At 39.4% G+C, this 26934-nt stretch overlaps 1 protein-coding gene across 7 annotated transcripts; it reads left to right on the top strand.

The window, feature by feature from the left end:
* The first annotated feature begins 3900 nt into the window (after nucleotides 1-3900).
* On the top strand, nucleotides 3901-21420 carry ak4 (adenylate kinase 4). Of its 7 annotated transcripts, none has more exons than XM_023794647.2 (6): nucleotides 3901-3979; nucleotides 14399-14570; nucleotides 15684-15803; nucleotides 17050-17222; nucleotides 17348-17466; nucleotides 20469-21420. In XM_023794647.2, the coding sequence occupies exons 2-6, from the start codon at nucleotides 14426-14428 to the stop codon at nucleotides 20605-20607; spliced, it is 696 nt and encodes a 231-aa protein (XP_023650415.2). In that variant the 5' UTR covers nucleotides 3901-3979; nucleotides 14399-14425; the 3' UTR covers nucleotides 20608-21420. The 7 variants fall into 7 exon arrangements, with proteins under 7 accessions (XP_023650415.2, XP_023650413.2, XP_023650416.2 ...); XM_023794645.2 differs by lacking the exon at nucleotides 3901-3979 and adding an exon at nucleotides 8255-8297; XM_023794648.2 differs by lacking the exon at nucleotides 3901-3979 and adding an exon at nucleotides 12612-12642.
* Nucleotides 21421-26934: the final 5514 nt, after the last annotated feature.

Below are 26934 nucleotides of genomic sequence, written 5' to 3'. Positions count from 1 at the left end.
AAAATGGACTTAAATTGAGAATTACCTTTAATCATAATCATAAAATGAAACAAAAATGGTACATGACATTTCCATTTCATATTTACAAATATATATTTAAATACATGGGTAACTTCTGTCTTAAATTCTTTCACTTGATTTTTCCAGCCCATGTGACCTCTTTGTCCAGTGTACAGTCGGCCGCCATCTTTCAGTTATCACAGTACTGTACCTTTAGAATGGACAGCATCAGCACTGTGATAACTGAAGGAGGAAAGCCTGTAGCATCAGGTGGAGCTGCAGGAGTCGGTGGTCTGCGGCTGTGCGCTGGGATGCGGGGGCTGCAGTCCGGGAGTCAGGCCCAATGAGACAGCAGTCACACAGCACACAGGTCGCTGTGGTAAGAGTGTCTTAATTTAAATTCCAGCAGTAATAAAACGTGTGCAAAAACTTCAGAAAGTAATTTATTGTTTTTGCTGATTCAAAATCCTTATGTATTAATTTTTTTGAGCAAAATATAATTAAAATAAATTAAATATTACATAAAAGTCAGGTAACATTTGCAACAAGATAACATTTTTTTTTACATTATGTTTACTTTCATTAGTATATTTTAATAATAAACATGTATGTCTTCACATTGTTTACTTTTCCTTTTTATACAGCTTGAAATATAGCCTACTATAGCAAATCAATAACCTTAGTCTGTGGCGCTATAACACCCGCCCACCTCCCCATTGCCTACATTTCTGGAAACCAATATGGTCGCTTAACCACTACAGCACACGAACTGTTGACACGTTTTAACAGAACCTAAGAAATAGTTTCATCGGACGTCCAAAACGCTGTATATACTGTACTGAATTAAAGTAAGCTGCAGGGCTATAGTAGTTGCTCATGTACTTGACAAAAACCACGAAGGTTTACTCACAGTACAGTACCTCAGATTAAGATTATGAAACTGCTCACACTCGCCTCCGTGCTGCTTACACTGTTGCATGCAAAATTTGGGGCTGTGAGGAGTATTGAGTAGTCCGCAAAAACTGATCGGTGCATTAATTTGAAATACTAAACCTTGTGTGCGTGGCATACATATATGTACATCAATCATATATTATCAATAGTCAGTGTTACCAAAAAAGGAGTTCAACTGAATGAACAACAAGTAGCGCAGTAGGACGGCGCTCACTGACAGGCTTGGCTGCTCACGTTCCCCTGTGCCAGACACACGCTTACGTCATTCCAGGCACGACGGCGTGGCTCCTCCCCCGGCGCTCAACCGTCCAATCACTTAGCCCGCCCAGACACGTCGGCTCTAGTTACAGCCCCGCCCCTCCGTGCTGTCCGCTCCGTGTAAACAACTCGATTAGTTCAGGGGGGTATTCCAGAAAGCAGGTTATGTGACATACCCGGGTAAGTTTAAGGGTAAGTTAGTGGATAACCTCAACTTTCGGTTCCAAAAACGGAGGTTAACTTTCTGGGTATGTACGTAACCATAGCAGCTTACTCTCTGAAGATAACCTGCTACTGATCAGGTTATGTTCCAGGGTCAGTTTGTTGCAGAAGGTTACTGAGCATGGCGTGCCCTTTTGATGACGATCCTGTGAACGTGGAGGCATAAATTATACAAGGTTTTTTTCGCCGGGAGAGAGTTATAAGACCGCGTATTGATGTCTTGTCATTTCCTAATGATTATTTGAAAAAGCGTTATCAGTTTTCAAAAGAATCGTTCATTTACTTAACATCTCTTGAAACCGCATATTGCAAATGTCACAAACCCAAACCGCGGGTCTGCGCTTAGCACAGAAAACATTCTGTACATAGCGCTTCGGTTTTTTGCGTCAGGGCATTTTTTGTACAATATGGGCGACGCAGAGCATATAGGAAAGGCAACTGTGTGTAGAGCCGTTCGCACAGTATGTCTGGTACTTAACGCTTCTTACACACGTTTATACAGTTCCCTGTCCATAAAGCTCTGCGTGTTATTAAAGAGGAATTCCACAGAGTGGTAGGTTTGTCCTTTGTAGTAAAATCTATGATGCATATTTAATATATAGTCATACTATTTATATCTATAGCATACATGTATTCATCCTGCACACACACACACTTGATACTTCCCTATATGACTTTCTATTTCAGGGTTTCCAAATGTAATTTGGAATACATGTAATACATGTATAGTGACAATAAAAGGCATTCATTCATTTATTCATAATTGGGTGCATTGATGGCACCTACATTCCAATTAAAGCTCCTTTAATAAATGAGGGAGACTATGTTAGATAGCTAGTATTATTGTATCCTTAATTTTTTGCCTTGTTAAAATCATCAAACTCATTACTTTTTTCCACTAACTATAGGTAATCATTACAGGACAGTACAATGCTGGTTACCACTGGTTGCCCTCAGATGGGGTGAGGGGAGGTGGTGGTGGGCTCCCGCCAGTTAGACGGGCTTCAGCCTTTTTTCTATTAGCTACATGACAGAAAGAATATACTAAATCGTGTTTAATAAATAGTTAAGTGATCGTGTAATCAATAACCTTTTTGCAGAATGTTTTTGTGTTTCATTTTGACTTGGCTCAAAGTTCTTCTGTCTCCAGAAGGATTACACCTTATTAAATAAGAAACCATATATTCCTAGTCGAGACACATTGTTATTTTAACCTAAAGAAATGAATGGCAGGAAAAGTAAATGCTTTCATAGTGATTTAACAGTAAAAAGGATGCGGAAGGGTTATGTGTTTAATTATTTTGCATTATAATAAAAGGGGAGGCGATGTCAAATTTGCAATTTAATACACACGCATTTATTCTGTCCTTTATTTTTTGCCAAGCCAACTCTTTCTTTAGCCGATGCAGCCGTATTGCTTTTTTTCATTATTATTGGCTTGAATTCCTCATATGCGTGCATTAAAACTTCCAACTCCGCCTCTGTGAAGTATGCCGCTCTCTTTTTTTCACTTTGATTTTCCATTCTGACTCGTGAAATCGGCGATCAATTGAAAACGTCTTTATGTATGCACGGTGCACGCGCATTAACTCTGGGTAAGCAATAGGAGGTTGATTGAACTTACTCTTCTCAGGTGTTTTGGAACCGACATACTCATGGTATGCGGGTTTGGGGTATATCAACCCAGAGGTTAAGATTTACCAAATGGTAAGTTAACCAAGCTTTCTGGAATACCCCCCAGTTAGCGATCGCAGGGCCTTAGGGATTGCTGCCAAATTTATTAAAAATAACATCTGCGCAACGCCGCAGACAAACAGCACCAACCCTTAATGTAGAGCTAATGCAACCGAAATGCTAGTTTGGGGAGTTAGAAGTCCATTGCGTTGTATAATGCGCAACGTCTGAAATCCAATATAAAGAATAAATAGCACACAAACAAACGAAACAAGTTGGCAAAATATAGAAAACGCGATGATATTTAGAAATTAAACGCTGTTATATTAAACAATGGCGACCAGTTGAGGACACATGGTTAGATTGCGATAATTTATACGTAGTTCGCTGTAAATAATAACATGACGTGGGCGATGCATTTGCAGAGGAATTTATTCACAAGACACCAAGAAAAAAGATGTGCAAATATATTCCGTAACTTGACATTTGTATTAAATGTTAATATTACTTATATTTGCAACTGCTGTTTAATGCAACCAAAATGCTAACGCCCAGTACCGTACACACCCCTTTCAAAGCAAAAACATACCCCATGTTTAACTAAGAACCGTAACAATGGTCGGATGATAAATGTTCTCCAATTAGTCAATATAATTTTTCTGTCGTAAGCATGCCAGCAAAGCTTACCCGTAATTTTCCTCGTATTCTCTTGTGTTTACAGTAATTTTTAATGACGCAGCAAGACCACATTGAGCAACGTGATTGTCGCCATTTTTTGTTGTTATTGAAATGGTTTAGCCATGTGACAAAATAGAAAAGCTCGCTTCCGGGTCGAGGGTGCTAAAAATGCTTAAGGAAAAAGTACACCCAGGTAATTACATTTTCTGAGTACCGCAGCAGTCAATGTGTTAAGTTTGGTTAAACAATATAACTGCAACTAGGCCTATCTAGCTTAACATTGTGTTGTTTGTTTATGTCAACTATAAATACTGGAGTACAGATGGTCCGCTATTTTACCACGGTAAAGTTAGTTTAATATTCAAAATTCGCTTGACATTCGGGAATCTTATCCTTTTCATTAATATCATTAATATATACATAGTTTACCATGATAACAATTTCGTGGACAAACGACATAATTCAACACAGTACAATCACAAACCGACACGAAACGGTTATATATTTCACAGAAACATTAATGCGGAGCGCACCCACCATCGCAGTATCTGTCTCTGCTGGAGCTACCGACATAGGGACCGTCACAAAACTACTGCAAGCCACGCAAAAGGTTTACAGAGGGGAAAATTCATTCAACTATCCTCTTGTCGGGATCATTGTATGAATTAAGGCCAACGATGGAAAGTAGAATGGTTACTCATATGCTAAAATATTGGTTTTGTTTATTTTTGGCAATTTTTTAAAATGCCAAATGAATCAATTAAATTTATTAATCTCTTCAACCATGTGACCTCATGATGTCAAACCAACTCTGACATGTACAGACTAATATTCCTCACATACCACGAGGCATGTTTGTGGAAGTACAGTGGATATAAATAGTGTACACACCCCTCTTATAATGCCAGGTTTGTGTGATGTAAAAAAAGGAGACCACGATAAATCATTTCAAAATGTTTTCCACCTTGAATGTGACCTATATCCTGTACAATTCAATTGTAAAACAAACAAATTTGTCGGGGGGGTAAAATGTACAATAAGCTGGTTGCACAAGTGTGCGCACCTTTAAACTAATACTTTGCTGAAGCACCATTTGATTAATTACAGCATTCAGGCTGGTACCCCTAATCTAAGGGGGATGTAACTGATAACGGTGAAAGAGAGTGTGCTGGGGTTTTACAAATCGAACACCCCCCCTTCCTCACAGAGAGAAGGATTCGCCTGTTGCGTGTCTTATGGAAGTGTTTACTAATTGTCAGCATAAATATCTAAATCTAATGTCTGTTTGTTCCTTTAAATGACTTTAATAAATTTGTTACCCTTATTAACGGATTACTACCTATTCTATCTTCCTCACCTAAATAATTATATACATATATAAATATATATATATATATATATATATAGTCATATGTGCAGATTTCCACTTATTCTCACAACCATTTTACAGGAATTAGGAAACATTTTAAAAATGTTATCATGTATCCAAGTTATCACTTTGCCTCTTATGAGGCCTGTTATAGGAGATCACTTTCCGTGTTTAAATTAATGCAGAAACACCCCCTTCCTCCTTGCGATCCAGAGGAGACATAAATGCCATTTTGGTGCATTCCTCTTTGTTCTTACATTCGTCCAGCCATTACATTGAATGAATGAATATGTATGTTGTTAAACACGGATATCGGATTATTGTAATAATCTCATGTTAAACACAAATAGTAATCTACACATGTTAAACTGAGACTGTCACTCCAGGAAACTAATGACCACTTAAACCGACCTAATTAAGATGTGCTGTTTATAGTTTGGAATATAATTTCTGTGAAACGTATCTAACGTATCAATATGGCGATATGTAGGCTAACATAACCGCGCGTATACTATGCATAGATGCGAATAATCAACATGTACGATGTATTTTAAATTATGAATTATTTTATACAGGTCATACAATGTGTAAACCTCCAGATTGCGATGGCATGTTTGGTATGAAATTGACGGAGAAATTCTCATAAACCCGAATCTAATAGTGGATTATCACAAAATTGGACATGTCTAAAGTTAATTACTTTAATCGAAATTAGCTCTAAAGTTGCTTCACTATGAATCCATAAATCGGCTATATACACGCCTAGACCAGGACTCCGATCGGATGTCCCAGATCATTCGTCCGATTGTCGAATTCCCAGTGGTCAATATTAATGGACTTTAGACTTTAAAATCACACACCTCGGATTCCCCCGGGGGTGGAGCAGAACCGAAAGACCGAAGACACCTATACGTGAAGATCAACCGCACGGAAAAGTGGGAGAAAGAAACCCGCAAACTACGGACAATCATATATTACAAAGCTATAAGACAAAACACCTAAGCCGCCAAACTACTCAGAGCCGCCCGAGACCGGAGACCTCGCCCCTCGAGCCCCCCTCCCCCCAGAACTTCATCTCTCGATCATCTCATCATCAACAACAAACATCCAGACTCCATCCGCAACCACGTAAACTCCCTTTCATTCACTCGCTAATCTAACCTATCTTGTTCATTTGTTTCATGCTGTGCAGAACTGTATCTCTTTTAAGGGCATCCATTTAAATTAAGTTACCGTTTTCCCATATTCCATCTTGCTCATTTATTTAATTCTGTTTTGTTCTGTTATTTTGTCTTTGTTTCGTGTTAAGTGTAATGTATGTCGTGTGTTAGTTGTAGTGTTAGAAATAAATGCTTGCCTTCTACAAATTTTAAATCTCCCTCTGAATGATTGCCTTGTAATTAAACCACTTCATTGGTGCGAAATCGCTACTAAGATTCTGAAGTCTCAAGTTTGTCCTAAAGTATCGCGAGACTCTCTCTACAGAGTTCTGCTTCTGTTTTGAGAGAGTTGCTACGTACTTGCTGAGGGTTTCGTTCGCGGCATGATAGTTCTAATCCAGGTTAGTCATACTGTAATTGATGAATGCTAATATCCTGGAACTAAATCTTACAGTAACAGAACAACTGAGACTTCCATAATATTGTTTATTGCAAAAACAATAATAATTAATTAAACGATAATTAATTTCCCTACACGCTGGTGGAAACAGATTATTTGAGCTAATTTTCCTACAGTTGTTTCCATGGTGTCTGCTTGGGGTCATTGTCATGCTGAAAGGTGAAATTCCTCTTCAGCTTCAGCTTTTTATCAGACACCTGAAGGTTTGGGCCAAAATTGACGGGTGTTTAATAGTTCCCTCCACCTTTCCTAAAGCTTCGGTTCCAGCTGAAGAATACCAGCCCCAAAGCATGATGCTGCCCCCCACCCCCGTGCTTCACCGTGGCTGCGGTGTTCCTTTGGTGATGTGGAGTGTTGTTTTTGTGGCAAACATACGTAACATTTGGAATTGTGGCCAAAAAGTTCAACCTTGGTTTCACCAAACCAAAACACATTTTGCCGCATGCTTCTGGGAGACTGTATTTTTTTGCAAAATTTAACTGGGCCTTGATGTTTTCTTTGCAAGGAAATGCAACCCCACCCCATAGTCCAGACATAAGGAGAACATGGGAGATTGTTGTCACATGTAGTACATAACCAGTACTTTCCAGAAATTCCTGCAGCTCCTTCAGAGTTGCTGTAGACCTCTTGGCAGCCTCCTTGACCAGTTTTCAATAATTTAGAGGGACGTCCAGTTTTCAGTAATGTCACTGTTGTCCCATATTTTCTCCAGTTCTTGATGACTGTGTTCCATGGGATGCCACAGATTTTTTTTTGCACCTTTCTCCTGACTGATGCCTTTCATCAATGAGATCCCTTTGAATCTCTGTAAACTTTCTGCAAACCATTTTCTCTGCTATAGGATGCAACTGAGTAAATGCCATGAAGATCCTGATAGGATAGCTGAACTTTATTTGGGGTTAATCAGAGTTGCTTTCACCGATGGCAGGTGTGTACCCAAAAAGATGGAATGCTGAAAATAAATCAAAAGGTGTTTCAACAAACCATTAGTTTAAGGCTGTGCACACCTATGCCTCCAGCTTATTGTATGTTTTTATATCCCCTCTCAACAGATTTATTTGTTTTATAATTGAATTGTACTGGATAGAGGTCACATTAAATGTGGGAAACATTTTGAAATGATTTATTGTGGTCTCATTTTTTTACATCTCAAAAACCTGGTATTATAAGAGGGGTGTGTACACTATTTATATCCACTGTACTTCCACAAACATGCCTCGTGGTATGTGAGGAATATTAGTCTGTACATGTCAGAGTTGGTTTGACATCACGAGGTCACATGGTTGAAGAGATTAATCAATTTAATTGATTCATTTGACATTTTAAAAAATTGCCAAAAATTAACAAAACCAATATTTTAGCATATGAGTAACCATTCTGCCTTCCATCGTTGGCCTTAATTCATACAATGATCCCGACATAGTTGAATGAATTTTCCCCTCTGTAAACCTTTTGCGTGGCTTGCAGTAGTTTTGTGACGGTCCCTATGTCGGTAGCTCCAGCAGAGACAGATACTGCGATGGTGGGTGCACTCCGCCTTGTTTCTGTGTGAAATATATAACGTGACGTTTCGTGTCGGTTTGTGGTTGTACTGTATTGAATTATGTCGTTTGTCCACGAGATTTTTATCTTAGCAAATATTGTAGCCTATATCTCAAGCGAATGTTGAATATCAAACTAATATAGTTCACAATTCGCAGTTACCGCTTTTAAATGTATCGACATTGCTGTCAGAAAGTGATCCATTTTATAAATGGTCTAAGTAAGATTGTTAAAATGGTTAGTAACTAATATTTTTCTATTAACATTCATAACTTTCCCCCGGTTATTTCTATAATAATAATAAAATAATAATAATAACAATAATAATAATAATAATAATAATATTATTAACGTCTGGTTCGTATTAATTTGAAAGTAACTTAGATCTATACTCTTAATATTATAGAACAATTTTGAATTACACAATATACATTTTTTTCATAGTCATAATTTTCCTCAATATCTTGTACCTTTCATATCCTCAGGCAATCTGCGGTCAGATATTCTTTCTCCAGTCTATCAAGTTCAGTGCAGTTAAAATTTTTAAGTGCGCAAATAATGTAAGTACTGCGGTACATGACGTTAGATGAGAAGGGCCGTATTCTCAGACAGCCTGTAAATCGAACATGTTTACGATATGAAGCTTTGTCTAATACAAATGAACAAAGTCATATGTTTATATCGAGTATCGCGTTTTAAAAATGAAACTGAATGAATATTTTGGCTGCAAAGAATCATACAAACAAATTGATCAATATAAAAAAAAAAACTAATCCCGTGTCAGTTCTGCGATGGACCGTCATCATGTCCACGGTCTCTGCTACCTTGTACCCTATGCTGCGGTATGGAAGGTAGTTATATGGATAAATTATTACGAGTTAGTTAAACATGAAAAACAAAAGAATGTGCAAAATAATAATAATGTGCAAAAACTACATAGTGCAAATATAACTGTAGCCAAACATACAGCAAATGTAAGGATAACATTATTATGGGCGATGCATAAAAATATGCGGCATGAGATATTTACTTTTCCTAGAGGTGATCTTGCCTGCCTGGTGCCCCGATAGGGGACCTTCCAGATAGTGTGCATAGGCTTTTGGTCCCAGCTGGAGTGGATCCAATGAAATTAGTAAGGGTAGGAGGGGTGTTCTGTATAGAAATGTATAGAAGTCGCAGATAAGCTTTGAAGCAGAACATCCACGGTGGTATTCTCTGGAATACTTCCCGTGCCACGTGCAAGCCAGGCTAAGTTAGCTGAGACAAGGAGATTAAACTCGTGGGTAGAAGGGTGGTGTAGGAAAGAAGGGTTTAGGTTTATGGGGCACTGGAGGACCTTCTGGAACAGGTGGGACCTGTCCAAGCCGGACGGGTTGCATCTGAACCAGAGGGGAACCAGTGTGTTGGGGAGGCGTATGTGTAGAGTAGCTGAATAGTGTTTAAACTAGGGACTTGGGGTGGGGGGCAGGCAAAAAGCCGCAAATAATAATGAAAGTGGCCCTGTAACAGGTATACTCTTTGCTGTCTGTACTTAAACGCTGGGAGTATTAGAAACAAAATCCATGAGTTAAAGGCTTTCATTTAATCAGACTCTTACAGCATTATACAAATAACAGAAACGTGATTGAGTGACACTCTGTTCCTTAGGGACCAGATAGGCTAGAAGGGAGGTGTTGCAGAATATGTAAACTTGCAGGCGAGGGAGCTCAATGACAAAAATAAAAGTACAGAAGCTATATGGGTAGAACTAGATGCTAAAAACTCAAACGGCCGAATTGTTGGTGTTTGTTATAGAGCATCTAATGTAGCTGCAGAGGAAAGCAGAATGTTATACAACCATATCAGGCTTATGGGTAATAAAAATGATCTGGTATTATGGGTGATTTTAATTCACCTGGGATACAGTGGGACACAGTCTCTATTTAGTTACTGTCAATGCACTTGAGATGCTGGAATTGGTACAGGGCTACAGAGTTTTTTACCCAGTTTGTTGAAAAAACAAACCTACCAGGGGAGAAGCCATTCTCGAGAGAATTGGAAAATTTTAGGATTTAGAACCACTTGACAGTAGCGATCACGACATGGGTAAATTTGAGGTTCATTTTAGTGTCCAAAGAGCAAAGTCCAAAACAAAAATATACAATGTTAGGAAGGATAGCTTTAATATTATTAGACTGAAACTACATGGAGTTCAATAACAAAACTTTTGAAGAAGCAAGGGACTTATTAAAAGCACATTATTGCAAATGCAAGAGGACTTCATACCTGTTTCCAGCAAAACTAAATCTAGGAAACTGCAACCAAGGTGGTTTACTAAGGAAATTAAGAATAAAGTCAGGAGGAAAAGGGCTCTCTTCCACAAATGGAAAATAATTAATTGTGTTGGAATAAAGCAGGAGTACCTAAGTCTACAGGTTGAGTTGACTCGCTTAGAGGAATGTCGAAAGGAAGATTGCATTGGAGGCTAAGAATGCCATTATTTTTACAAAACACCTGTTTTTGAGTTCACTGGGTCTGTATGATTATTTTAGCCAATGGACATATTTTTCCTATAATCATAAGGTGCTCTGGGTTCCCCAGGGTTAAATTTCTTCCAATATTTTAACTCCAAAACAGTTCTAAAAGATGAAATCACTAATCTGCAGGATAGTAAGCGTCTTATAATTGAAAATGAAATTGATATAGTTAATGAGTTTAATGATACTGACTCATTACTAATCCAGTATTGTCTATGACTAATGTATGTGTAACTGTAGCTGACGTGCTACAAAGCCTAGCTAAGCTCAAAATAAATAAATCACAGGGCCCTGATGGCATATTACCTATAGTTTTAAAAGAGATGAAGGATATTATTTGCTGACCTTTAACTTTGCTATTTCAGAAATCCTTATCTGCTGGTGTGGTACCTTCAGATTGGAAGCATGCTAATATAATGCCCATATTCAAAAAAGAGAATAGAAGTAATCCATCAAACTATAGGCCAATTAGTTTAACTTGCATAACTGGAAAAGTAATGGAAGCTATAATCCAAGTGAAAATGGTAGATTACCTGGAATCAGATGACATTCTGTAGGATAGCCAACATGGATTTTGGAGAGGTAGATCCTGTTTAACGAATTTACTTGAGTTCTTTGAGGAAACTACAAGAGAAATTGATCACAAAATGGCCTACGATGTGATCTACTTAGATTTCCAGAAGGCCTTTGATGTTGTCCCCCACAAATGGCTCCTGCGTAAGCTCAAAGCAGCTTGGATTGAAAACTGGTTAAGAGACAGGAAGCAGTGGGTAGTTTGGTACAATGTCACAGTGGGCCTGCGTTCATAGTGGGGTACCGCAGGGTTCAATTTTAGGACCACTGTTATTCCTAATTTACATTAACGATATTGACACCAATATATACAGTACAGTAAACTGGTTAAATTTGCAGATGACACCAAGGTGGGTGGTGTAGCAGATACTGATCTAGCAGCGGAGAGGCTACAACGGGATCTTGATTTACTTAGTGACTGGGCTGATACCTGGCAGATGAAATTTAACATAGACAAACGTAAGGTAATCCATGCAGGGAACAGAAATATGAAGTACAGATATTTTATGGGTTGCACTGAAATAAAGGTTGTTGATTATGAGAAAGACCTTGGTGTGTATGTTAATGCTTCCCTGTCCCACTCTTGCCAGTGTGGGGAAGCAGTTAAAAAGGCCAATAGGATGTTGGGTTACATCTCTAGGTGTGTGGAGTTTATGTCAAGGGAGGTGATGCTAAGATTATACAATTCCTTGGTAAGACCCCACCTAGAATATTGTGTGCAGGTTTGGTCACCTTACCTTAGAGGAATGTCTTATGAGGAGAGATTAGCTGAGCTGAATCTGTTCAGCCTCAAGCAAAGGAGACTAAGGGGGGGGGGGGGGCATGATCCAGGTATATAAGATTCAAACAGGTCTGGATGCTGTTCAACCAAATAGTTACTTCAATATTAGTTCAAATTAAAGAATATGGAAGGTGGAAATTAGCAGGAGAACATTTTAAACCACATTTGAGAAAGCTTCTTTTACACAGCATGTAGTTAGAGTATGGAATAGTCTTTCTGTTAGTGTAGTGCAAGTAAAAACCTTGGGTTCCTTTAAATCAGAGCTAGATCAGATTTTCACAACTCTGAGCTATTAATTGAGTTCTCCCCAGATAAGCATGATGGGCCAAATGACCTCCTCTCATTTGTACATTTCTTTTGTTGAGGATAAAGGCTTCCTTTGAATCTGTCTGTTTTGGCCATCAGGCTGTGGAAACGCTTGCCTGATTTCAGGAGGCTGAGTAGCTCCTGCTGGGGTGAGTGTGGTTCTTGATGATTCTTCTCTGAGCATCCAGAGCAGTCCTGCTGATTCCACTGACTGCCCACACTATTACAGATCCATTGCCGGACCCTGTGAAGGCATCCAATGGCTCTTCCCAAAGATAAACCCAACCGATTGTATGAAAAGGGGTGAAAGATGACTCTAAGACTGTATTAAACTCTGTTCTCCTATTATCCATGCACTGGTCTAGGTATTGTGCTGCTCACACCAAGATATGTCATCTTTGTGCAATAGTTGCTACGGGCTGCTAATTGGCATTCAAATACTCGTGGTAACTCGCTTAAATTACTTCAAAATATATTTTTCTCACGTTAACTTTTGGAAATAAGGACTTATGGATGATAATGTTATCGATAAGCTTAAAATGTATTCAATATTCATATTATTAAAAAAAAGATTAAATAAATAACCCAATGTTTTTCGTATTGATGATTGATTTCGCATGAAATAAATTTTATTAAACGTCGTAGCCTTTGATTTATGGATCGGAAGATAACCGTAAAACATCCCCTTCCTAACCATCCAGCGCCGACTACCGTTCTGCAGTGTATTTGCGCACGTACATTTCCATAAATTTGACCATTTTTTGACGTGTCCCACGAATCACAAAGGACTGACCAATCGATTTCTTAAACTTCTGTGACTTATTATGAAAACAAAATCCAGAACAATATTTGAAACGTAATTCAATATGTTCGAAATTAATTTAACGTTTTTGACTAGAAATAGACTAAAAATATTAAGCTATTATTATTATTATTATTATTATTATTGACCACATCTACTTACAGCTGTTCAGTAGATATAATCTAACAGTTCGGATGCCTCGTATAAAACAAGCTATGGAATATGATCTCAAACTTTCCTTGGTTTTAAATTGCCGACCGTGCGCCCCTTCAGTATACCTGCAGGACAATGTATTTCCATAAATCAAAATTAAGTTATTCTTACAAAAATCAACGCCATATATTTCAGAGAACTACAACTACCAGAAGCCTACGTGAAGGCGTACTGTAAAAAACACACATGCTTGCGTATTGCAACTTCTGGTATTCTGGCGATTGAATGCTTGCACATTACTGATTTCGAATCAGATTATCATCGCTCACTTCGTATCACAGCCCTTACGAGCGAAACGAGACAAACCGATTCGAGGTCAGCTGCTATGGGTGATGCGTTTGCACCCATTTTAACAAGGATGTGTAAATTTTGGCCATCAGGACTAATCCCCCCCCATTCATTTGCAAAAACGATACCGTTTCTTAAAGGCGCAGTTGGCGGAGAGTAACATTTCTATGCAAACTTGGTTTGAGCATTTTTCCATGTTAACTTAAAGGCTTCAGTATTAGCAAATAAATAACAGAGATACTGAGGTGAGCAAACAGTTTAATCTCTCCCGAGTATATATTTACATGCATTGTTATATTTGTTTTCTCTACAGCAGATGGGCTATTGTGCTAGTTCAGATGAGCACGAAGTTAGTTATTTTGTCATTATATCTTAAAATAATGCGTGTATCATAGTCTACAGCCGGGTAAACTGGTATGTGGTGCATTGTGTTTTAGGAAGGTTTGTGCGTAAGAAGGCGAAATGTACGCAAAGTGCGTGACTATTGGAGCGCTTATCAATACCGAGTTAGCTTCGGAGTTAACAAACACCAGAGCGACTATTTCACTTGCTGGTCTTAAAAAAAGCTGTCGGAGGTTTTTTATTTGTCTTTGTGCTTACAGATCACTGTTTAGTTGTCCAAATAGGAAATGGCAAATAGGATTTTCCGGGCTGTGGTGCTGGGTCCTCCGGGCTCGGGAAAGGGAACCATCTCGGCGAGAATCGCGCAGAGCTTCGGCCTCCAACATCTGTCCAGCGGCGATTTCGTGCGGGAGAACATTTCTGCGAGCACCGGTGGGCATCACGGCTTCCTCCTATGCGACCACGCCACATATATGACACATGTTCATGCATAAAGCTCAATAAATTGAAACTGGCTCAAATCTAACTGCAGAAATAATACTGGGTAACTTTTCCCTTTACGGCAGTTGATTCTTCCGCAATCCTCAAACCGCAGATCTGAACACAAATGAACTCTGTCTTAATGTAAAAGACGCCCGATTTTTTAATTAGTTGTCTTTACTGACAAGAATATCAAATTTGTTTACCTGCTCCAAAAGGTTTTATGCATGATTAATTTACTGTAGTTTATGCGTTCATAGTCTGTCATTGAAGTGTCACAGTGATTTAGTCACTATTAACTTTATATTGCTACTAATGGAGGAGAAGTTTTTTGTGCAGGAGGTTTATAGTTTGATGTTTCCTTTGTGGATCAATAACACCACCCTGCACATTGGGCTAACTCTGTCCTGCTGTAACCCTTCTGGCTGCAACGCCTAAATATTTACTTATGCAGAGCTTTGCTGTGGTTTTGGCATGCTTAGACACATTTTTTTTTTTTTTTACAAAAAAGTAATTGATATTTCATTAAATCTGAGTAATCGGGATTACATATTCTAGATGGATTGCTCACTGTTCGATTACGTTAATAATGCTCTGCTTTTAAGTCTGCTGTAACGTTCATGCTTTATTTTTGCCATGCATGTTAGTACAGTACGTGGTTATAATTGCGTTACGCGACATTTGGCAGGAATTACACAGCTTATTATGTAAACATAAAAGCTGCTTATTGATTGTCAGGCGAGGTGTTTGATTAAGACGGACTACCAGGCATTGTGACTAGTAAACTTTATAATTGTGACGATATGAAAAATATGTTTGATAAAAAAAAATGTATAATTTAAAAATACATCCTTTATTATTGTTACTGTTATTAAGTTGTTCGTATGCATTGCGTGTTTTGAATCTGTTACCTTCATAAATGTTTAATGTTTGAGTTCGTAGTTTATGAATCTAGCAACATTTTGCCTCCGTATAGGGGCGTTTGGAGAGTATGTAGTCTCTGCTTGCCACAGTTAATTTTGTTAACAGCATCTCAGGAGTCTTGCTTTTTTCTCTTCCCTATAGAGGCTGGTATTTTGGCAAAAACCTACATTGACAAAGACCTGTTGGTCCCAGACTGTGTCATGACATGTCTGCTGCTTCCCAGGCTAGAGCAGATGACGAGACACAGCTGGGTCCTGGATGGTAAGAGGCTGATGTGTTTAGCATGAAGCAAAGTCTTCTTGGAAACTTCTTTGTACAGGCTGTAACACTTCAAGTTCGAGTTGCAAATCTGAACGTATTGCCTACATCCCAGCTTTAAACAACAACCCTTAACAGAATTTCCTTCAAATCTGACAATGTCACCAATGATACAGACAACGGTGCTGTAAAATGAATCATTTCAGTTTCAGAAAGTCTTTGAAGGTTCATTTTTGGATGCAGTTAGAAATGTCTGGAATGGGTTGAGTAAATATCATTTATTTAAAGAGTAAAGTCTTACTCAAACTTGATCGCTCTTAATGTTGGGGGGCAGCTGGCTGTTGAAAATTTACAGCTGTTGTTTGTTTTAGGCGGAACACAGGTTCAGACCCAGTCAGGAGATTTATAAGTTACTAAATGAGGACTGTGAGGTTACTGTTTGCCTATTGCACTTTGAAGCTGAGGTGGGCAGGGGGTGGGGCGGTTGTAGGGTGATGTTCTTCTGTGTTTTCTTTTTGTTGCATATAATCAAAGGATTAAGTAAGATTATATTACAGCCATTTTCTGTAATAGCTTATTCAATACAAGGCCATGGTTGGCCTGTAGGAAAGGAAGGGGGCACCCTGGATGGTAGGCCAGTTCATCACAGGGCAAACACTGACTCATGCACAATCACTTATTTAGGGCAATTTATCTATACCAACTAACTTTACCATAAGTCATCAAACTGTGGGGGAAATGGAGTTACTGGAGGAGTCTGATGGGTCATGGGGAGATCATGGGGAGAGGCTGGTGTGTGATTCTAGCCCTCAACCATGGAGGAGGAAGACCTTGTGCCTCTTAAAATAAGATGCTAATAGTTTTGGTGTAGTGATTGGTCACCAGAAAATGGCTAGTTCCTAACTTAGTAAAGTTACGAAGAGCTAAGCTGAGACTTTTCTTATATCTAAGGATATTATTATTAGGATTGCAAAATTTCCTGTTAAATCCCATATATTCCCATTAATTCCCATGGAAAGTTTCCAGCTTGGAATATTTCCAAAATCCCCCAGTTTAACTTCCCATGGAATGGAAAGTTTCTGGAAAGTTTCAAGAAATTTTCCGCTGCTTTGCAACCCTAAAATTTAATATCTATGCAGAATCACAGCTTTAGGTATCTTGGTTCGGAAATGGCCTGGTTCAGTGTGGGAAAGTAAATTTGCAAGATGTCCCATTTACCTGAGAAGCACACCTGTGTCCACATTCCCAGGCTTTCCTCGGACGCTGGCCCAGGCCACCGCCCTGAATGACACATGCTCCCTGGATGTGGTCATCAGCCTCAACATTCCTTTAGAGACACTCAAGGAGCGGTTGAGGCACCGGTGGATCCACCCGGCCAGCGGGAGGGTGTATAACATGGAGTTCAACCCCCCTCAAGTCCACGTGAGTGTCTTCTCCCCACCTGGCTTCAGGTTCAAGGCTGTTTGCCAGTTTGCCCGTATCTGCCTCTGCTAGGACCACTGCTTCAGATGATTTTTCAGTTTTTTCAAACTTGTGATTAACCTCAGGGTATGGATGATATCAGCAGAGAGCCGTTGGTCCAGCGTGACGAGGACAAGCCTGAGGCACTGGCGGCAAGACTGAGGCACTATAAAGACATCGCCAAGCCTGTCATAGATTTATACAGGTGGGTGTAATGACAACCAAAACAACAGAATAGAATATCTTTATTGTCATTGTACACGTAGAGCAGTATCAGCTATTTCAGGTCCAGAAGCTACAAATACCATCCATACCAGTTGAACATAAAGAGTCACAGTCACAGAGACCTCAACTGGTTGGTAGAAACAAAATCTTGGTCTGGATTTGCAGCTTTTGGACCTGAAATGCCCAACACTGTCGTAGAATGAAACTCTGTGTGCTTTCCCACTAATGCTGCATGTTATAAAAGATAAATAAAAATAATAATACATGGAATATAGATGTACAGTATCAAACTGAATGGTGAATCAAAGTGGAGTAGTATATTCACTTATTCACATACTTAGCAGCATTAAACAGTGCAGTTTTTTTTTTGTTTTAATTATCAGCAGTTATGTGATTAAGAATTAGCGGTTGTTTGGGGGGACAGGTTGGCTGATGTGTGCATATGGAATGCTCCTGGGGGGTGTGGTGGAGTGATGTTGTTTGAGTTTGTTGTTTCTTGCCTGGTTAAGATGATTGATGGCTTTGGGGTAGAAGTTGTTCCTCAGCCTGGGAGTGTGAGGCCAAGCCGTCCTGCTGGGCTTTCCAGGGGGTAGGAGGGTAAACAGGTGGCAACAGGAGTGTGTTGGATCACTGGTGATGCCTCGGGAGGCATTGAGTGCTGTAGGTGTCCTCCAGAATCGAAAGCTGGGTCCCGATGATCTTCTGTGCCACCTTGATGATGCACTGCAGGGCTTTCCTGTCTGTGGCGCTGCAGCTAGTGTCCCATACTGAGATACTGCATGTCAGCCTGCCATCAGTGATACAGCAGTAGAAGGTCACGAGCAGATCTCGGCTGAAGTTAACGTTCTTCAGTGATCTCAGAAAGCTTTGTGGCTGCTGAGTGGCTGTCCCTGCAATTCAATGACAGTTTATGTTTTATTTAGTTCTGTTTTATTTCGAATCCTTGTTTTTTTGTTTAATACGTTTGTCTAGCTTTGTTTCCTTGTTTGTGCAGGTTTACTGTATCTCAAGGGGTGCAGGTCATCTTAACTTCATTTATAAGAGACTGGAATATTAGTATAAATAGCAAAATGATGATTTAATCACAATTCTCCAAAAGGGTAAATGAAGCAACGCTGCCAGGTGCAGATCAATGGGACTTTCTGCCATGACAGATACAGTTATGAGGATTCCGAGTAAAGGAGCTTGGTCTGTAATAAACAGTAGTGTTTTAAAGCGGAATAGCTTCTGGCAAGCTCATCGTGTTTCTCCGAGTGTGCACCAAAAACAGCCGACCGTAAGACGGCTTATGATTTATTCTGTGGGGCATTCAAAAACATCTTGATTAAGGCCTTATGTTAATAAAAAAAATAACCTGAGCTGGAGCCTAAGGCGGCTGGTGTGTGTAGCTGTGAAGCTGGCTTGCTGACTGAAAGTAATATGTGACCTTATTAAGCACAATGGTGAATTATGTGAGCGTGTAACTCGAGTGCTGTGTGTTTGGACTGTAACTGCTAAAGTCAGATCTGCAACAATGTTAGAGGAGGCACGGGCGTAAGGGAATATGCAGGATATCCTTTGCAAAACATCTAGATACGATGCAAATCAAGTTAAACTAGTACGAAGGGACTCTGCAGGCTAAGAATCTTTGCTCATGTTCGGTAGGTCATTGGTTTGAATCCTATGGCTGGCAGAGTTATCTTATCGCGTGGGGGGCTTGAGCAAGGCTCTGAATCCTTAAACTGCTCTATAGGGGTGCCAGAAAATGACCTCGCGTGTGTGTGTGTGTCTCTCTCACGGGAAAGATGGGATATATATGAAATTGAAAGAATTCCCATGCACCTGTGCATGTACAATGGTTAATAAGGTATTGTTATTATTAAATGCAAAACAGTTTACTCTGGTAGTATGAATGTCTACCATCTGTATTATTCTGTATAGGGTAATGAGACAGCAAGAGCCTCTTCGGGGGGGGGGGGGGGTATTAGTTTTGGGTAGATAATTCTTGTTCTCATCACAGCACTGTGATGGAGCAGAGAGTCTGAAGACCTGAATAAAGAGGCCAGTAAACCAGTAAGAGAACTGCAAGAAGGCTGTTTGTAGCAAAGCAGAGTTAGCCGACTGCATGAAAAAGGAGAACAGCAGTGGTTAATTCATATGAGGAAGGATATTGCTGCATTACTGCACCACAAGCCTCTGCTCATATCAAAGAAATGTCTACACTGTTAGGTCAGGGGTCAGATTACATTTTTGGTTTTGGATTTGGATTTTTTGCTTCATTTTACTTATATTTTGGGGGTGGCATGGTGGAGCAGTGAGTTAGCACTATTGTCCCACACCTCTGGGACCTGGGTTGGAGTCTCCGCCATGGCTCCATTGCGTGTGGAGTTTGCATGTTCTACCCATGTCGTCGTGGGGTGCCCCCCCCGACAGTGCTAAAACATCCTAAGGTGAACTGGAGTGAACAAAGTGTGCTTTGCGTTACTCCCTGCCTTGCACCCATAGCTTCTGGGATAGGTTTAGGACCTGTGCCCCCCCCCTCAAACAGGACAAGCGGGTATAGAAAATGCATGGATTAATGTCTATCTTTGTAGCTTCAGCTGGGAAGTGTGGAGGCTCAATACCTACTATAGCAGCTTCACGTCTCCCGGGGTGCGGGATTCGATTCTCACCCCCCGGCTCTGTGTGTGGAGTCTGCATGTACTCTCTGTGTCGGAATGGGTCTCTTCCCGCAGTCCGATAACCAATAACATGTGATTCGGGGTCTATACCTAAGCCACTCATGGTGTGTGATTAAGCATATGAGTGTGTGTCCTTCATATCCAGTGCATTCTGGGACAGACTCCAGGTTCACCCCCCACTCACTACCTGGATATGTAAGGTGAATAGATGGGTAACCTAAGGTTAATCTATGACAAACATTCATATTACGGTTCTGTTTAACGAGAGAGGATTGTACAACAATCTGGCGCCACCAAGGTGACCTACATTTGTCATCATCAGGTCAAAAGGCATCCTGCACTCCTTCTCAGGGACAGAGACGAACAAGATCTGGCCTTACATCAACTCCCTGATCACGGGCAAGATTCCCGAGGTGCAGGGCGCTTCCCAGACGCTGCCCCTTCACAGCCAGGAACAGTGATGGGCTGCGGCGCAGAACGTGGGATCGAATCTGCTCAGTTCAACACGGAACCGCCAGGACAGGCAGAAGCAGAAAAACCTAATAAACAGTCACTTAGTCCTTTATTGTGAAATTCACTGAACAATGACTTAGTACCTTACATTTAACAGTGTGTAACAACAGCATATTATGCAAGAAAATATGTGAGCTCTAAAACTATTACACAACCAAAAAGGTGTTCTGTAATACCCTATCTATCGTGCATTACAATCAATGTTTTATGCAATTTTTAAATTAAAAATAACTGAAATACAAGTTTATAAGTTAGCGTTTATGTTAAAAATCTTCCAGAATTGGACTAGGAGATAGTTAGGTATTAAACAATTCCATTACTGTTTTTTGCATGTTGGTTAAGAATGAGCAGCTGTCCTGGAAAGATGTTGCTGTCTCTATAAATTAGCGTGTAAGTGAAATCATGTGCTCAGAATAAGTTCTGGTGGGGTCCACTGTAATAAAGTTTTGATGCTGTTTCTGTGTAAAATGAAGTTGGAAATTTTTCTTCTGTTTGATATACTACATATTCATTGTTCTTAATTTTTTTTCCCCTCACCTACAGTGTTGCTGATTTTTTTTGGGAAAAAATTGTTTTTGCTCGAAATGTCTGAAACCATTGTGTACCTTTGATGCGCTTATAGAATTTCAGAAACAACTTTATAAAAGTAAAGATGTTTAAACTTTTAAGGACCTTTATGAAGGTGGAATTTGTCCTCTGGTTGCAGTGTTGCTTGCTAATGTCTTTATATTTAGCCAAAATTAAACTACATTTCAAGAGAAGTGTTGGCTTATCATTAAATTTTCTACTTTAAATAAATGCGGTTCATTGCTTTCAGCACCTTTAACAGAAAAGACACTACAAAGAGAATATCTATTGCTATGCAGACCTGAATGTCTCAATCTGTCAAGCTACTACACGAGCTTATAATACATACCTTTAAAGGCATGTATTTACAGCTGATTTTATTGCCTATAAAAATTTTATTGCGCATAGAAATTGCGGAATCGGTTGTAACTTTGGCTGTATGTTTTCTTTAGTCCAACAACCATCAACTAATAAAACAAGTATTTTGTCAAAAATCTGTCTTATTATAAAAACAGACTTTCACCAGAATATAACTGATTTAAGGGGAATGTCATTGAAGGCTGAGAGTCACTATAAAGTTTATTTTTTTGAGCAATGTCTCATTACATTTTTTATTTTTTTGCAGATCTCCTGTTATATACAATTTTTTGGCAGTTTTTGCATTATCTAAATTAATAGTATATTTTCTATGCTGTAGGTGTTAATGGATTCTGGGGACCCAGAACACAGTGGATTTGATGTCTGAGTGACAGGAGATGGTATGAAATTGTAATCAAGTTTCATATGGATACGAAGGAAGCCCTGTGTTTCAAAAACGAAGGTGATGTTAGTTTTGTGCTGAATTTCACTTTTAAACTTTAACAATAAAGTGATTAAGGACCATATTCATTGACTAAAAATATATCAAACTAATATAGACATGTCTTTTAAAGATCTTTTTTTTTATGAAACACTCCATTTTAATAGCTACATTTGTCTTTTGCATTTTAAAACAAATTAGGGCGGTTTGATTATGATATAATTCCAGATTCCGTCTGTCCTGATATTCGTCGAAAACGCCCAAAGCATTTGACGCAGATATGAGCAGATATCTACTCTAATAATAATAACTACTAATAATAGCAGATAGATTTAAAATTCTGCATAAAATCTGCGTACAGGTTTCTAATTACAAGGTGCCCGGTGTTGTCATCAGTGCCTAATTACTGCTAATATTTTGAGTGAAATGCTTCAAAGCCTCTGCTGCGTAGCTTGTTTTATCTGCCGCTGCTACAGTTTTGGACAGATCTAAATGGTAAAACAGCTCATACGGGTCACCCTGCAATCAGGGCTACCCTGATCGGCAAGGTGACTCCGGATCCGCGCTTTAGATCCACTCCGCGTTTTCCCACGCTCCGCCGAAAAGACGCCGAAGTCGCCTGTAGCTTGCCGTGATTTTTGACGGCGGCCTTTATGATGACTGACCCGCAAACAGCACCTTCCTCTCCACATGCTAAACGCTCCCGTCTCACGTTCATCTGTAGATAATAAAAAGGCATGAAAGAGCGAAGAAACAGGGATCCTTCATATGGGGCCGGCAATGGGAACATCGCACCTGAAACGCCGATGCGTCTTTATGAAACATAATTTATTAGGCCTAATCAATGGTAAGCGACTGATACCGTCTGATAACCTACACATTGCTCTCCTTTGTAAATTTAGCGTTTGACTGAATCTCCATTTTTAGATTTTTTTTGTTGTTGCAAACCAAATAACAAATTATTGGTGGCATGTAATATTCATATTAATATAAAATATTTTTGAATCAATGCTCCCAGTCAGAGGACAGCCTACGGAGCCCCTGAAGGGACCTATGCAAAAATAAATAAATAAATAAAATACCCATACTTTCGCGTGGCCAGTACGTCATCACTGATGACAAATGACTATAACTGATTGACAGCTATATATCCATTTTTATAGTTATTAGTCAATAAATTCTACCCTTTGTACTTTGAACGGACACAATAAAATGCACACCATTTAATTGTCAGATTATGTATTTTTATATGTATTTATTAATAATTTCACTTTGTCAATGTACCAAAAGCAAAACACCAGTGATCCATATTAGTGATAGGCAATACCTTAGGCGTTACTCATCCCATGATTCATTTTTAGAATGATAGCTTATTACAAAAGCAGATTAGGCATTATACCATAACTCCAATACTGTGATAAGGTTAGCTTATAACAAGATCAAGCAAGACCCCTTGAATTTTAATTAATATTTCAATGTTTACAGTTGCACTTCACACTCAATAGTTTTCCTGCCTGCAGTCACTGGTGATAATTAGACACAATGCCATTATTGATAAATACATGTAAAAATACATAATGGGATAATTGTTTGTATTGTACTGTGTCCTTTCAAAGTACAAAGGGTAAAATTTATGGACAAATAATAAAACTAAATAGCTGTTACTCGCTTACAGTCATTGATAGTGAAAGGATACTGTGCAGTTATTAATAAAAACACCAGGCTCAGCCCCACTGGGTACCGGAAGTGATGACTACAGTGTACTGACCCAGGGACGGATTACGGACCGGGCCAGCGGGGCCGCTGCCCAGGGGCCCTTGGGGTGCAGGGGGCCCGTGGGGCCCCTAGCCCAAAACAATTTGCAACGCTTATCAACAATGTATTTTTGTTTGTCTATTTTAGAGGGCCTACATTCTTTGATCCTCTGTCTACAAGGGCCCCTGACCCTATAGGGCCTCTGATGGAAACATGGAGGGAGGGCGTTTGGCTGCCAAGGGCCCTTGAATTGTGGTGGTTGTGGTGGTGGTGCTGGTGGGGGGGGGGCCCTCGCGAACTTTTGCCCAGGGGCCCACACAACCCATAATCTGTCCCTGTACTGACCATGTGAAAGTTTCAGGTGCGCATGCAAAAGTATGGGCATCTTCATTTTTTGCACACATTTCTTAAGGGGCTCCGCACCGGCCTTTAGTGACGGGGTGATTATTTATAGACATTCACTGTATAGACAGCGAATCCGCATTAAGAGTTTGTCAAGAAAATGTTCTTATGTTTGTGTTTTGCCTCTTCCCAGTGCACAAAATTTTAGCCCATGTATATAAATGTAAATAATAATAATAATAATAATAATACTTTTCAGACAGAAGTAGAATATGTATTTAGGGGGGCTGTGGGGGGGCATACATGTTGTATGCCCCCCCACGTGGGCACTGGCAGTGAGGAGGTGGGGGCACTGGCCCCCCTGTCACCCCGTCACCCCCCACCACAGTTACCCCTGCAGCTGTTGTTTTCATCGGTGCATCTCGGAGTGACATCACTAGCCCTTGGTTACGGCCTCAAACAAACTCAGTGTGACAACATAATTCCTACTGTTTTGGATATCGGGCATATTTTAATGTTACCACGGTTGTCGCAACTGTGTTTTTAATCTTAGTTTTTGGTTGTTGGAATATTTCACTATTGTGAACTTTTTGAAGGCCTAGTTGCTCGATTTCCATGCTAACGGGGCAACCTCCTGTACCAAGGTGATGTGGGATTGGTTTAAAAACAACTTAGCTAGTGTCTAGTAGCCCAATATACCAAATATGTAATATTTAGAAACGGCCTGCTAAATTGTTCAGTTGGCCTACACAGGCAGAGTAAATGTTCAATTTATTGGTATGTCCGTGGAAGATCTTTAGAATGACTTTAAATACTTTAAATTGTTTTGTTCTGCTTTTTTCTTCTCTGGTATCAGAAACAGTGAGATCTTCCCTCATGTACAAAGTACATTATGTACAATTTCTATAGGCAGTGTAATTAAATAATTGTAAAAGACAACCAAATATTACAGACGAACTGTAAAACACAATAGAATTACTTACACAGGCCCCTGAAATTTAGACATCTAGCTTATTGTTTTAATCAGTAAATATTCAGATTTAACAGCCTATAACTATGCCATAACTTGCACATAAAAGCATTTTCTAACAGCATATAGGGTGGTTGATTACCTATAAAGTAAATAACACTGTTTATGAAATACCTACACCTAAATTGTTCAGTGTTAATAAATGTGTATTCTGTACAAAAAAAGTTATGTTCTCCTAGCTGGTCTCATTTATTTTATTCGGTACAATTTCGGGGATATTTTGTATTATTTTTGAACACATTAAATACTGTTGTACAAAATGGTAAGACACCTCCCCTAACAGAATCAATTGTCATGTGGATTCTTAGCAAGATGCATCATAGCAGGTTCCACCGTGTCAGTCTGATCAATCGGCCAAATCAGTCTTCCAGCTCTGGGAGCATGAACAGGTGCGTTTGGCAATGCTTTACCAGTCATGGCTTGGATTCCATCTTTAAATGACATTAAAATGTACATTTACAAAGACTGGCTCTATAATTTCTTCCCTGGAGTGACTGTGGATTCAGTTGCAATTGTTCTGTATGTCAGTTGTCTTGCCTGCGTTCTGGGAATATAAATGCTGATGTGTGAATGTTGTCCCATCCTCTTAAGTCTCTTTACAGCAGGGGTGTCAGACTCCAGTCCTGGGGGGCCGGAGCCCTGCACAGTTTTTGGTTTACCCTCATTTAACACACCTGATTCAACTCCATGTGCTAATTACCACACAGCCCTTGAGCTGAATCATTTATGGTGGAACAGGGAAAGAACTAAGCTACACAGGGCTCTGGCCCCCCAGGACTGGAGTTTGGCACCCCTGCTTTACAATTTCCCACTTAGCGAAGAAGTTGACTATTGGGTAAATGTAATATGAAAAACTGAGATAAATCACTTTTGTACTCCTTAAAAACTGTAATGTTATACATTTTGTGAAGCATTAATGCAAACATTTTGTGAAACACCTACGTCATCTTATGACATTTTTCTTTTCAGAAAATAGTGTGATATGCATGTCTGTCAAGTTCTTATGTTGATGACCCTCAAGAATTTGTTGATCCTGTATGCCTTTGACAGTTTCTTGGCTACACCATGTGAATTAATAAATATGCTTGTTTATTTTGTGTTTATTTGACATTGATTGGCACCTACTTGTTACATAATGAACTTTGTGTGAGTTTTTAACATTCTTTCTTTTGTTAAGGTGCCCTGTATTTGTTACTAAACAGTGATCCATAGCTCAAAGTTAGCAAATGGTTATCTTGTAAGCTGCTTAAGGACAGATAAATAATAATGTGACTTTCTATAAGAGCCATGGATGTCACTGTTTCCTGTCTATATCCTCACAATTTGTTTTTGAAAGATCATATTATATCTTGCTTGCTATTAGTAGTAATTTTGTATTACAAATATAAGAATTGTTATATACTGTAATCAATATTAATTTTAACGAGAAGTGTTTAAAAAGATATAGTAACATAGATGCAACAGTATTAACTTAGATGCTTTTGAGTGTTGACTTACTATCCTGAGAGAGTATTATAATTGTATTACACCTGCAGGGTTGTGGGTTTGAATCCCACCTCCATTGTGGGTAGGGGCGCTTTGCATGCTCCCCCCGTGTTGTGTGCCTTTCCTTGGTGTAGGCCTGCTCCAGTTTCCTCCCGCAGTGCCAAGGTACGGAGTTAGGCTAATTGGGGTCTCAGTGCTAAATGCTACAATGTGTGCCACGCTAACTCGGGTGTCTTGGGAAGTCAGTCTTTTTCATTTCAATTTTATCTCTCTAGATACTTCATGTGTGATTTTTTT

This window comes from Paramormyrops kingsleyae, chromosome 15 (assembly GCF_048594095.1).
Source record: "Paramormyrops kingsleyae isolate MSU_618 chromosome 15, PKINGS_0.4, whole genome shotgun sequence".
NCBI lineage: Eukaryota > Metazoa > Chordata > Actinopteri > Osteoglossiformes > Mormyridae > Paramormyrops > Paramormyrops kingsleyae.
The sequence above is the reverse complement of the archived record's forward strand: the minus strand, read 5'-3'. Positions and strand labels throughout refer to the sequence as shown.